Source organism: Calypte anna, chromosome 1 (assembly GCF_003957555.1).
Source record: "Calypte anna isolate BGI_N300 chromosome 1, bCalAnn1_v1.p, whole genome shotgun sequence".
Classification (NCBI taxonomy): domain Eukaryota; kingdom Metazoa; phylum Chordata; class Aves; order Apodiformes; family Trochilidae; genus Calypte; species Calypte anna.
In genome coordinates, this window is record NC_044244.1 from 26,895,252 (window position 1) to 26,908,242 (window position 12,991).

Here is a 12,991-nt window from a genome sequence, read left to right on the forward strand (position 1 = left end):
CTCATTTGTAGCAGGCTATTATGCCAAGAACCTGGGCAAACAAGTTATAGTGTTTCAAGCTAGAGGAAGGAAGAAACCCTGTTATTATTTTGTTCTTTATTAAAATGAAGAGCCCCCTGTGAGCCTATTTGTTGAATACTTTTTCATAAGCTGTGTTTTTTGTTTTTCTAGATCTGTAACCTCACTACTAGTAAAAAAGTCATGGGGAGGAGGTTATTTCTGAACACATGGCATTATGCTTTACTTTCTGTCAAGGAATCCCAATTTATGTTATTTACATTAGAAAAAAGCATGTTGAAAGATGTTAATTTTTTAATAGAAGACTTAAAATGTTGATGTAAATGGAAGTTGTTTACTTCTAGATTTCTTCACATTTCTTCTACCAAAATATTTTTATCTGTGCATTTTGAATATGTCACTGTTGCTTTGCATGAAAGAAAAAAATTATTCTACATTGTTGAATTGCTCTTAAGCATAATTCTAATGTGTAATGAGTTGGATATCGACTCTGTGTAGAACACACACAAACAATATATTGTTAAAAATAGCAAGCATTATAATATTACTTTTAGAGTACTTGAAATAAAAAGTAGAAGCATGTTTAAATTCTAAAGCATTTCCATTGTTGAAATACAAAAAAGCTGTAGGAGTAAAATGGGATAATGCAACTAGTGCAATACTGTTATTACTTGGTATATTTCTTTGTAAGATGAAGTTGGTACAAATTTAGTTGCAAAAAATTTGTGAACTCTACTGTAAATCTTTTCTTAGTATCAGCTGTGGGATACATTATCTCTTGGAACAATGGATTTAAAATTGGCATTTGTTTTGACTTTCTGTTTTGGCACTTGAAGGTAGATACTTTCAAGTACCAAGTAGTTTACTGTATTTAGAATATACCGTGTGTGTGATTTCTGTCTTACAAGATCTGCATTTTTGCCTAATCTATAGTACCTTTCCTAACATCTGGCCCATATGTGCCTGCAATTGAGTATGTCTGCAAACTGTTTGTGAATTTGTATGTAAAGAATTTGTCTGTAAAGATCTTTTGTGGAAGACACTGTGAAGGTGGAAAATAATTCTGCAAAATCCTGATAAAAAATATTGCCTTTTAGCGTCTACATTTTCATATGCGTGGTTCTTTCGGTGCATAAGCTCTACCAAATAAAATAATGTGTGTTAATGTACTTATGATTTGGACCATATATCTGTGGATGTTAATGTGATCTTTGATCCACAGACTCGAGTAGAAATTTGCCCTTAATCCACAGCACAAAATCTAACTAGCCTCATTTGCTGTTTAGCTGAACATATCATGTCTCTTCCTGCCCTATTACCCCTATTTATTCTTTTGAACTATCATATTGCATACTGCTTCTGTGTGTTCCACTTACTGAGGATCCCAGCACATTACTTTTGTTGCACTTTAAAAGCCTAATTTTTCACAAGTCCCGTTTGCAAAAGTGTTTAATCAACTGATCTGGCTACCAAAGAAAAGGCAATGGAAGAAACTAGTGAAGAGAAATCAGTATTTCTAAATAGCTGATAAAGTTAAAAATAAATATTAAGTATCCATCCTGGGTTGGGAGCGTAGTTTTACTGAGTAAATGAAATGTAACACTGTGTAATTAGGTGTGTTGAGATTGGCAGTTTTCAGTCCTTTAGCTGGATTGATTTGCTCATCGAAGGTACCAGTCAGTCTGGGGAGGTGAATCTCCAGTGATGGAGAATGAATGAAGTGAATGTCCAGTGGTGGTATGTATGGAGGTATTTGTGTGCTTGACACGCACACTTGAGTGCTGTGTTCAGTTCTGGGCCCCTCACTAGGAGAAAGACACTGAGTTGCTGAAGCAAGTTCGGAGAAGGGCAACTGAGCTGGTGGAGGGTCTGGAGAACAAGTCCTGTACAGAGAGATTGAGGGAACTGAGAACATTTAGTCTGAAGAGAAGGCTGAAGGGAGACCTTACTGCTCTTTACAGCTACCTGAAAGGAAGTGGGTGCTGGCCTTTTCTCTCAAGTAAATAATGGTAGCACTAGAGGAAATGGCCAGAAGTTGCACTCAGGAAGGTTTAAACTACATATCAGGAAGAATTCCTTTACTGAGAGAGTAGTTAGGCATTGGAACAGGCTCCCCAAGGAGGTGGTAGAGCCACCATCCCTGGAAGTAATTAAAAACCGTGTAGATGAGACACTTCAGGACATGCTCCAATGGGCATGGTGATACAGATATAGATAATTATATTTTATTTATTTTATTCAGGCGGGGATGCTGACAGTGGGATGTGGTGATCTCAGAAGTCTTTTCCAGCCATGAAAATTCTGTGATGTTTTTTTATTTTGTGAGGGCAAAATTATGCTGTAAGGTGAACACTGAAAAAACCTTCTACAAAAAATAAGATTTTAGCAAATAATACAGATATCATACCAATAAATGAGGGGCTGCCTACTCTCGGTTACTCTGCTTTATTAAAATATGTCACCTATCTCTGGAGTCTAAATTAGAGGTCATCTGCTAGGCAGCTTGGAGATAGCTGATTGTATTTGAAGAGTCTGAAGAAACATAGTGAGAAATAAGCTATCAAAAGATTTTAGAATGGATTACTCTTAAATGCTTTCTGCCTATCAAAAGGAGTATTTGTATTGAAATAACCCTTGAAAAAACAGTGGATACAGTGTCATGGTGTGCTGCTCCCTTCCTCTGCTGTTTCTGCTGGGTTAACAGAGCCAGCATTAACCAGGTATCCTGGATTTGTTATATGTAACATAGAATAATTAGTTACAGTTCTATTTACCTTCCTATACTCTGTAATAATTAATTACTTGTTCATTTTAATGTTGAGGTTAGAGAGCAGTATAATTTCACTGCATGGTTCTGTGAGAGTTTGTGCTTCTTTGTGTCCTGTTACGAAGGGCCCACGCTTACTGGCAGTGCCAGTATGTGCTGTAGGTGTAGGATTTGTCATCTCTCTTTGCAAAAGGTGCCTAGATTGGTTTTGTTACAAGCATGTATTTCATTTTTAATGCTTTATGCCTGCATAAGTAATAAGATGCCTGCTGAATGTTTGCTTTTTTTGGGGATTAGTGTTCTTGGTTTACCTTTGGTTTTAATATTAAATGATATGCAGTAAAGGCACTCAGTTCATCAGGCTTGTCCTAAGTATGTATCCTGTGTAATTTAATTTGCATGCAGTAGTGAATTGAAAAATATGCACTACAGTTTGTCATATACTAATGACATTTAAAATAGGATTTAATAAAGAAATATATTTCCCAGAATACTACAGATTCTTGGTCCTCTAATGTAAGTGGGTACCTTTTTACTGATTTCAATGGATTTCAGCTGTTGATGGAATGAGAGTTAGGTGGATGATTTATAGAGGAAATATAGATCTAAAGCAGTTATTTTTGCCCCTCTCTCAGCCTTCTTTGAATCCTGGAGGAAGACAAGCATCTGATGTAGTGCTCTTAAACCACTGGAGCATTCGGAATTATGATGTACAACGTGGGGACATTGTGTCATTGGTGTAAGTAATTTTGTATACATTTCAATACATGCTTATATAAATCTTGCATCATCAGTATTTAATATTTAATTTAAGAGACTGTAACCATATATATGAACAAGGATCATAAAATCATTAATAATGTATTATTGTTATTCCTATAATCAGTTTTGAAAACTCAGGTGTTCAAAGAATGCATTACCAAGCTTTTACTTGAAAGGAATGCAGTGTAACATAGCATGTAAGATTATTTTTGAACCAAATATGCCAAGAAAAAAGAGCTTTGAGATAAAGAAAATAAAGAAAACATTATATGGCTTAATGGAGCATACTCTTAAAGTTGAATGGCTATGTACACATATTAGGACAAAAATAATGTTTTAACAGTTAATTTTTTTTTCTTGGATAAATATGGCTAATAATATTTTTTTAAATAAGATCGTGAGAGTTCATTTGTCCTCTATAAAGGACAAACGTAGCAGAAAAAAAAGTTCTACAGTTCTAATGGGGAGGTCTGTGTATCAAGCCAAAAGGTGGCAATGTTTCACTGTTGAAAGTATTCAAGACTAAGAGGACAGAAACTCCATCTCAGCCTCAATGTAATGTAGAAATGGAATGTCAAAGTGTGCATAACTGACACAATGATAGAATACTCATGCTACATGCTTGGATAGTTTAAGCTTAAGGTTTTAGTTTTTTAAGTGAAATGCACAATATGTAGATTATAACAGAACTGTCTTTGGAAGCTATATTATCTTCCTTTTTGTCATATATCTCTTCTGATTGTCCCATTTTTTTGTCTTCCTTTTCACTCTAGTGGTAATTTGTGTGACAGTTTTCACTACAAGCTCCTAAAGTAAACTCTCTCATGTAGTTTTCTTTTGCTAGAAAGTTTAAATTTACTTTATGGTCTGTCTTGTTTGACATGCAGATTTTCTGTAAATGGTCTAGATACAAATATGAATTTATTTGTGTTTGCAACACCTAATATTGCAAAAAGACTCCAGTTCCAGATCACTTAATGATGGCTTGTAAAATTTGGTTCTTCCTGCGTGTGCATCCCTTTGCTTAAGTCATGCTCTGGTGATTGTTTAAAACAGTGAATGTAACTGGCCAGGAGATGAGCATGTTGTCTGATCATAAACCAGAATGAATACTCTCATTGTTATTTTACTTCTTGAGGGTTTGTGGTGCTATCTGAGCCATCTACAGTGTTTGCTTTCACTTCGCTGTATGTTTGAGAATGATAGATAATGTTTTAGGGGCTGTAGTTTTTATGTTGTGAAAAAAATGCCTATTGCTGATGGAACTTATGTGCACCTACATGGTAGAAGTCATGTTCTGTTTATGCATTATACTGAGGTTTTTCTTAAGCTTTCTGGAAGTACCCTGAATAATCAGACTTGAGAATTCAAAAAGCACTTTAATACTTCAATGGTAGTTAAACAATGTAAAAGTAATCTGTTGAATAGTTTTGATATGAAAATATTGAAGGATATTGCATATATCAGTAACAACTTGAAGGTTGTTTACTACTTTGTGATATGTGTTTGTTAGAAACAGCTTTGGCCTTCTAGCTTATTGTAATCTCAAGATTTCAGTTTTGTTGGAAAGACTTTCAGAATGTAGTATTTGAATGTGATTTTGTACTCGTGATATTTTTGAGAGTTAACCTTGGCTCTTACTGTGTAAACATTTTAGTATTTTTATAATTTCTGCTTTGATTGTTTACCTCTGATTTCTATAACTCACTAGTGAGTGAATATATATATGTCCTATGTATATGCATGAATTTTATGCAGTGGTCCTCAGAGGAGGTGGCTGATTTAGGCAACGCACAAGCAGGGGAGTCTAGGCTCCCATCAGTTGCTCTTTTTTCTGTTCCTGTCAGAAATTCAGATGAGAATGTGTTGGTGGGACTGAGGCAGATGGATATATAAGCCTTCCTTCATATCCTACTTGACTGGATTAACAGTTATCCACTCTCTCCTCTTTGCCGAGTTGTAGTTGAAAATAGCTATGAGGTTGTGGGAGGGTGGTATTTTGCATAAAAAAAGGCTGAAGTCAAATATTCATTCACAGTAGTTTGGTCAGGGCCATCCAAGCTCTTTGCTTCTTTATACCATCAGAAATAAGGTGGTGTTCTGGATGAATGTTGTTTCTCTCATGACTCTTACAAGGAATTTTTGGGATCACAGGTGGCAAAGTCTATGTCCAACAGCCAAACCTTGGAGTTAAGAGTTGAGTTAGTCTTGATGGTCATGGACACCCCAAGAAAGAGTCAATCAGCCTGTTATTATGCTTGTGATCCTGGTTGCTGATCCAGAAGTTTTTTCTCTTTTCATCCAACCTAGTTCTAGCTGAAATGTAGGTTTTTACTATTTAGTAACTTTGATTACAAATGTGTTCCCTGTCCCCACACACTATGGGGTGCTTATGCCTGGTTAAGATATTAAATCAAGGCAACATTTATGGAATCGTGTTGTGTGTCTCTGTCACCCCTGTCTCTGCATCTGAGGTAGATGTCACTATGCATCACAACCACAGCTGTGAAATTAGAATATTTAGAATGGCATTAGTCCTTAAAAGTGTAACATTAGAGGCAGATGAAACCAATGAAGAGAGTAAGGTGGTAGCAAAGAATGATTTGTTTGCTTGCAGTTTAGTATCTTACAAGTAGTTAAATCTTACTTCAACTGTTTAGAAGTTGTTTTAACTTTTTTTCCTTTTACCTTGAACTTATCCTTATTGGTATCTGAGTTAAGAGAGTGCAATGTTATCCGTTCCATTTTTTGAACTCACAATTTTAAGTTGATTCTGAAGGGAAATGCTTGAGTGCTTAATTTACATACTGCTGTATTACTGGGACTTAATGAATTTAAAATCAGAACAGGAATATTTTTCAATAATGTAAGTCCTTTTGTTATTTCATGTTCCAGAATACTACCTCTGCACCTCTTAAAGTGCAAAGAAAAGTGTGTTATATTGTTTTAAGGTGTTATTTTCCATTGTTTTGGAAATGCATACATTTATTTTCAAAGAGAGAACATTGTCACGTGGCACATGAGGACATCTTGAAAAGATAAATGGATACCAGTTTTTGACAGACTGACCTTGATCTTTCAATAACTTCTGTGGTGAAAGAGGCCTTTTGTTTTTTAAGAGCTCTGCCGAGGTGGGTTCCAACATTTATGTGGAACTTTATCAGATGTTGCAGAATGAGTTATAGGATGAGTAGGCTTCTCCTAGCTGGTTATACTCTGTGAAGTTGGAATGCCAGCAGCATTGTAGCTGTAGCAGTATGCATCACAGTGTGGGCTGTGCAGTTCATGCAGGTCCTTGAGAATATATGCAGCAACTGCACTTCCTTGTAATAACAGAGATAGTGCTCTTCTGTTGTGTGTTAATGGGCACTTCTGCTAACTTACCTATATGCATTTTGGTTTCTACTGTGTACAAAGGCAGGCACTGTTGTAAAAAGATGTTGCCAAAGAGTGATTTATAGCTTTAGAATTAATTTCGCTTGCCTCTGCTGAAAATTCTTATATCCTGAATTTAAAATCTTGCCCTATTTTTATTCTAAAATTCCTGTCATAATGGGGGAAAAATGTAGCAACATGCACAAGAGTGCAAACCCAGTGTGTGTATGTAGGTGTTTTATCTGTCTGACAAGCTAAGTAAGCTTTTGAAATCAAGACATAACAGTATTCCTTCAGATGTTTAATTTTTTTTTTTTTAGATAAATAAAAGTTTGGATATTGTTTTGTTCTTTACTTGGTCAGTATGTTTTAAACAGAGGTATTAACAATCACTACTGTATAAATAGGCTTATTAGATTTGGAATGATAAAATTTCAAGACTGAAATATTCACAGATAGTATTTTTAGCCTTTGATGGTTATGTTACTTCTGTCACAGAGAGTACACCTCCAAGGTGTGACTGTGAGCAGATCTCTTCTTGCTGGGTAGGTTGACAGGGGTCCCTCCATTTCTAATTTAGAATGTGTGCTTATGTGTTAAATAAAAAATAGCCATTCTAATGTAACCTGGAAAAAAATTAAGAACCAATGCTGTTTGTTCTGTACATTTTGAATGCTAACATGCTTCTAAAGTTTTCAACAATAATAGCTAAATGAAAATGGGCAGTATATTTAAAAATGTTTTTAAAGCACAGCTACGGTAATAAAGAAAGAAATGCTGTGTGTTTTGTCTACTTCTTGAGAGTTCTTATCTAGAAGCATAATTGCTTTAAGTGCAAAAACTAAATTGTAAATTCCCTGACATTAAAAAAAAGAAGTCTTCCTTTTTCAGAATCAGAATCTCCTATTCTGATGAAAGGTATTAAATGACTTCTGTCATTGCTTCATCTGACATAAGACTGGTGAAGTTATATCTACTGATGTACTCCTTACTGACATGGCCAGAAAAGAGAACTGGGAAAGATAGTTGCCCTGATTTTGGAGGATGGTTCTACAGGTTTCAGGTTATTCATGAAAATCTGAATAATACAAATTTTGAAGGAATGCAGCCCTGTTCTGTTCATGGAAGCAAAAGAATTCTCAAATGGTACAAAGTGAATATGTACTATTCATCAAATATCACTGATTGGAATTTCATTATTAAAACTAGTAAGATAAAAATGAATAAGAAGGTTTTTTTTAAGGAACTGGACTGAATTTGAATCAGTACTTGTAATTATGAAAAGGCTTCCTACTAAAATCTGATAGATGTGAAAGGAATAGATAATTAATGTTTCTTGCATTATTTTAAAGAAAGCTTGTTTCTGATTAAAGTACTGTACAACATTTTACGAAAACCTCTGCCTGACCTTCTTAAGTCTTCCAATTTCTATTCTATTTTTGTTTGTAGTTAGGTCCCTGTACCAAGTCATCTGTCTTCTGGCAGGTAGGACACTGCAAAGGAGGTTGTGCTGACATAGAAGCTAAATAATCACTTTACTTTCTGTGCCTCAGTGACCTCAGAAAATCTTCCCTATTCTGTTCTTTTAGCTGGGGAAAAAATCCCTCATGTCCTGCTAAAAATCAAATATGTAGTTCTACTTTTAGTACCTGTGTTACACTCTATTCTTAGGGTAGATATTGTACTATATATGTGAGTGTGTTAATACAGTTGATCAAAGAAGGACTTATATCTATAACATAAATAAAATCTGTTTTCTAAAGAAAGTTTTCAGACACTATACATGACCCCCAGTTTTACTATGAAGTGCTCAGGATGGGTTTAAGTAGGCAATTGTGCAAGAAAGAAGTTGTCATCATGAAAGTTATGGTTATTCAAAGTCTATGGATATGGGCAAGAAGTTTACAAGAGCTGATTGCAAGAATCATTCCTGGAAAGAGTCTGGCTAGAATCTGCAGCCCAAAAAGTGACATGAAGAAATGTTATGGCTTACAGTGTCTTCAGTGGTCAAATTGCAATTAAAAGTAAATAGATTTTCTTTTATAAAAAGCTAATTATGTGGAAGTCGGGTAGATGGCCTATGCCACTTGTGAAAGATGTGTTAGTTGATGTGTTAGTCTGTTATGTTATACATATTTCCTGTGAGAACTCCATATTCTGGTTGATTTTGATTTTATTGGCCTTGCTATTGAATTATGAAATAAATTGTTGCTTGTTGAATATTTATTACAGTATTCACTAGAATATTACATTGCAAGTTTGTTAAAAATCACTTCATTGATTAACAAGCTGACTTCATCACAGAAAAGCAAACTTTAAGTTTACAAACATTAAGCTACCATAAACAGGAATATGGCCAACCCCAAGAATTTGTCATTCAATCACAGTAACCTATGTCATAAAATTATTAAACCTACATCAGGTACTTTGGTAGTTATAAGTGGACCTGGAATGTTGTTCTAAGATCAGTTATTTTGGCTCTAGAAGCAAATGTTGAGATTTAATAACAGAAGACCTGTACCTGAAACAATATTTAAATTCATGTTAGCATCTGTTGAATAAATGTGTGGACATCAGTATGGGTGTCAGAAATTCTGTTTAAAAGATGAATTCTGGTTATTTAGAATACAGTTTAATCTTAATGACTGAAGAACCATAAACTGCTATTACTGTGTCTTCTGCTGTTTTGTGGTGTTTTTTTGTTTTGTTTTGTTCGGTTTGTTTTTTTGGTTTTTTTTTCCCCTGCATGTATCATTCTCTTTTCCTTTAACATGAGCATTGAGAGTCTTGGCAACAATCATTAAAATCAGGTGCACAACCTGTGATAGTTGGTTGAATTTACTGCTGAAATAAGTATAATAAAATCTCACTAAGATGTATTCTAGTGAAAGTGGAGGGAATTTGCAATCTTAGCAACCTCAGTGACAATTCAATAGCATCAGGATTAAAGTGGTTGTATACATGAGTATCTACTGATCAGTACACCTTGTTTTAAGTATTTTTCTTTTTTTGCCTATCTCCATTTACACTAGAATAACTCTTATGGTTATGTTGCCACCCAGCCAGATTAGGATGTCAGTAATACAAACAATTCATTCAGCTGTTTGTCTGAATCTTTTGAAAGCAAAAAAGATAGGAGAAAAACTGGTCCTATTGTGTTCTTTAAATTCTAAGGTTATCAGATAAGGTATTAGTAGCTAAAAAATACATAGATGGCACCTATGTTCTGCTGAAGGATGACTGTGTTCAGTTGTTTACAATCTCAAAACAAAATTAATTTGTTTACTGATTTTTTCTTTTATTTTTACTTTATGTTTTAGTGAACAAACATATGAAGACAAGAATGGGGAAAAGAACCTTTTCTAAAAATTGAAATAATTTTTACTTGCATCTATTCAATAGAATAGGGAACAGCATAGGATAGGTTTTTCTACTGTTCTTGATGATGGGTAATGACAGCATGTTGGAGGTTCTGGGTCTAAGTAGATAGATGTTTGAAATGCTGCAGAAATTACAGCCATGGTTTGATTGGCTGTAAAGCTATCTCTGATCCTGTAACTCTCAGCCTTACAGTGGGATAGCTGACTGCCCTGCTAAGGTCATGTTGAGCAAAAGGAGCTTGAAACCTGCATTGGTTTAGAAAAATGTCACTTTTACCTTTTGAAATATTTATAATTTAGATGGTAGGAACTTGCTTTGCTTTCAGCAGAATCTGATGATGTAAATGCCTGCTGTGATATATGTACAGTTAGGTAACATTGTGTTTTTTCCTAAACTTTTTTTCTTTAACCTTAAGAAAATTTGACAACTCTGACAGGGAAATACTTGATTTTTTTTTTCTCAATACATTTCCAACTGCTGACAAGTAATGACTAGTTATTTATGACTGGCATTGCTTGTAGGTAGCTAGAGGTAGGAAAAGGTTTACAAGTCATTGAAATAGTCTACACAATCTCATTGCTGGAAGAGGATGTAAATGTGATTTTTACAGCAGCTAACAGAATTGCAGTCCTCATTCTCCGTAGCACTATTCAGATTAGACACATCTTTCTTAAGTAAGCTCATACTGAATGTCTGCAGAGGTGTACAATAAAAAGGTAATGGGTGTTAATACATTTTTATATTTATATTTTGTCCTTGCATTAAAATATCAAATGTATTTTTGATCATGAAAAGTATAGATAGACCATAATTTAGAATGTGTATTCAGTAAGCTGAAAAGATAATTTGAAGCTTCAGAGGATTGCTAAAATGAAAGTGAATTGATAGTTTGTTGAAAGTAAATTAATTTGCTTCCCTTGAAGTTAAAGGACTTGTGAGGAAACTTGGAACCAATGTCTCTTCCTTAAGAAGGTACATATAGGATACATATTAAAACTTAAGTTCCACTGAACTCATGAAATTTGGGCTGCTGAACTGATGAAATACTACATTCAGTTTAAGATAAACTTCTCACTAGATTAGATTTTACCTTTCATGTTGCTTTCCTTGAATTGTGAATGTTTCAAGAGTAATACACATTTTGGCTGTAAAGATGCTGTATCAATTTCTGTTGTGAAGAAGTGATTCTATACTTAGTATGAAAGGGAGTAATGAAAAATCTTTTTTTAATAGAACTTACCCTTCTCCATATGAAACCATTTGATTTCAGAGGTACCCAGTTCCTTAATGTTGACACTTGCATATTCCAATATGCTAAGTTCTGTTACCTACAATAGTATGATACCTTTAACAGAGAAATGTATGTCGGATGCTGTAATATAAATCAGCAGTGCTTGAACCCTAGAATGCAGTAATTTTTCTTTAGCAATGAAATTTGCTTATTTTTTTACAGTCCTACTCATAAGCTATTAAATAAAATTCCTTCTGTAATTTTTGACTAAGCAAAAAAGATACCTAAATACACTTTAGCCTTTTATACCATTAGACTGCTTTTATTTTGTGTACAATCTGGAAATAGGGAGGTGATATGTTGTTATATGTGATATTTCATAAATATAATTTCATTCATGTATACAAACAGAAACTGTAATTTGTCCATACACTCTATGAAATAAAATAGTGCCTCAGTTGACTTCGAATCTTTTAGTTTAATCAGTTGTATTTTAAGCAACCATAAATATTAACTGCAGATGTTACTTCTAGGAATCTTTCAATGAGCTATACATATGCTGACAAAGTGAATTCAGCTTACACACGGAAAATATTTATTTTCAGTCTAATTGGTGCAGTTGGAAGAAAAACAACGGGTCTTGACCTGTACTGAGTATATTGTGGACATGAATATTTTTGCATGTAATAAGCAGAGTCTTGGCCTTGTTTTCTGTTTTATTCAGCCTGTTAGCAAAGGCAAAAGCAAGGGAATGGCAAATTATCAGGTTTAAAATTATAATTAACCTTATCATCACTGTATTTTCTAGGGAAATCATATTAGGCTGTATTCATGAATGTAACGCTTCTCTTTTATGTGTAATCAGCTGCTCCTGAAAAGTGCAGCTGAACAAAATTTAGCTTTAAATACATGGATACATATTTGTTCTGCAACAAGTGCACAAGTGGAATGGCTAAGTCATTAGCCAGAGGGTCTATGTAACTCCCATCTTTGCAGGTATTCAAAATTCAGCTAGCAAAACCCTAAATATCCCAATCTACCTATGAAGTTGCATTTATTTTGGCCAGCAGTTGAAGTAGATGACTCCCAGAGGTCCCTTCCAACCTGAATTATTCTGTTTGTCTACATCAAATGGAATTTCAGCAATGGAACTTTTAAGATACAGCACATAATTGCCGTGCCCTTTCAAAGTTGGAAGTCAACATTGCCAGTCAGTGTCTGCAATCCACATTTTGATGTTTAGAATTTTTTTTATGGCATGGAAGTGGACGTTCTAAAAATCTCTTATTATGTAGGTGTGGTTGTAATGTTTGTTTTCTAGCAGCTTCTAAGACCCTGTCATGCACTGGAAACCTGTTGTGTTAATAGCTTAACAGACAGAGAATGGTAAGATTTCATTTGGGTTTTCCAGCTAGGCTGTAAATTCTCTAAAGGAGAAGTAATGAGGAGATTTGGGT

The 12,991-nt window shown here is 34.5% G+C and overlaps 1 protein-coding gene across 1 annotated transcript in view; it reads left to right on the forward strand.

Moving 5' to 3' along the window:
* The window catches only part of IMMP2L (inner mitochondrial membrane peptidase subunit 2), a 435,451-nt gene that overhangs the window by 12,399 nt on the left and 410,061 nt on the right, over window positions 1–12,991 (forward strand). Inside the window, exon 3 of the mRNA XM_030464700.1 lies at window positions 3,421–3,524. Within this exon, the coding sequence (XP_030320560.1) occupies window positions 3,421–3,524 (104 nt within the window). The remainder of the gene's footprint in view (window positions 1–3,420; window positions 3,525–12,991) is intronic.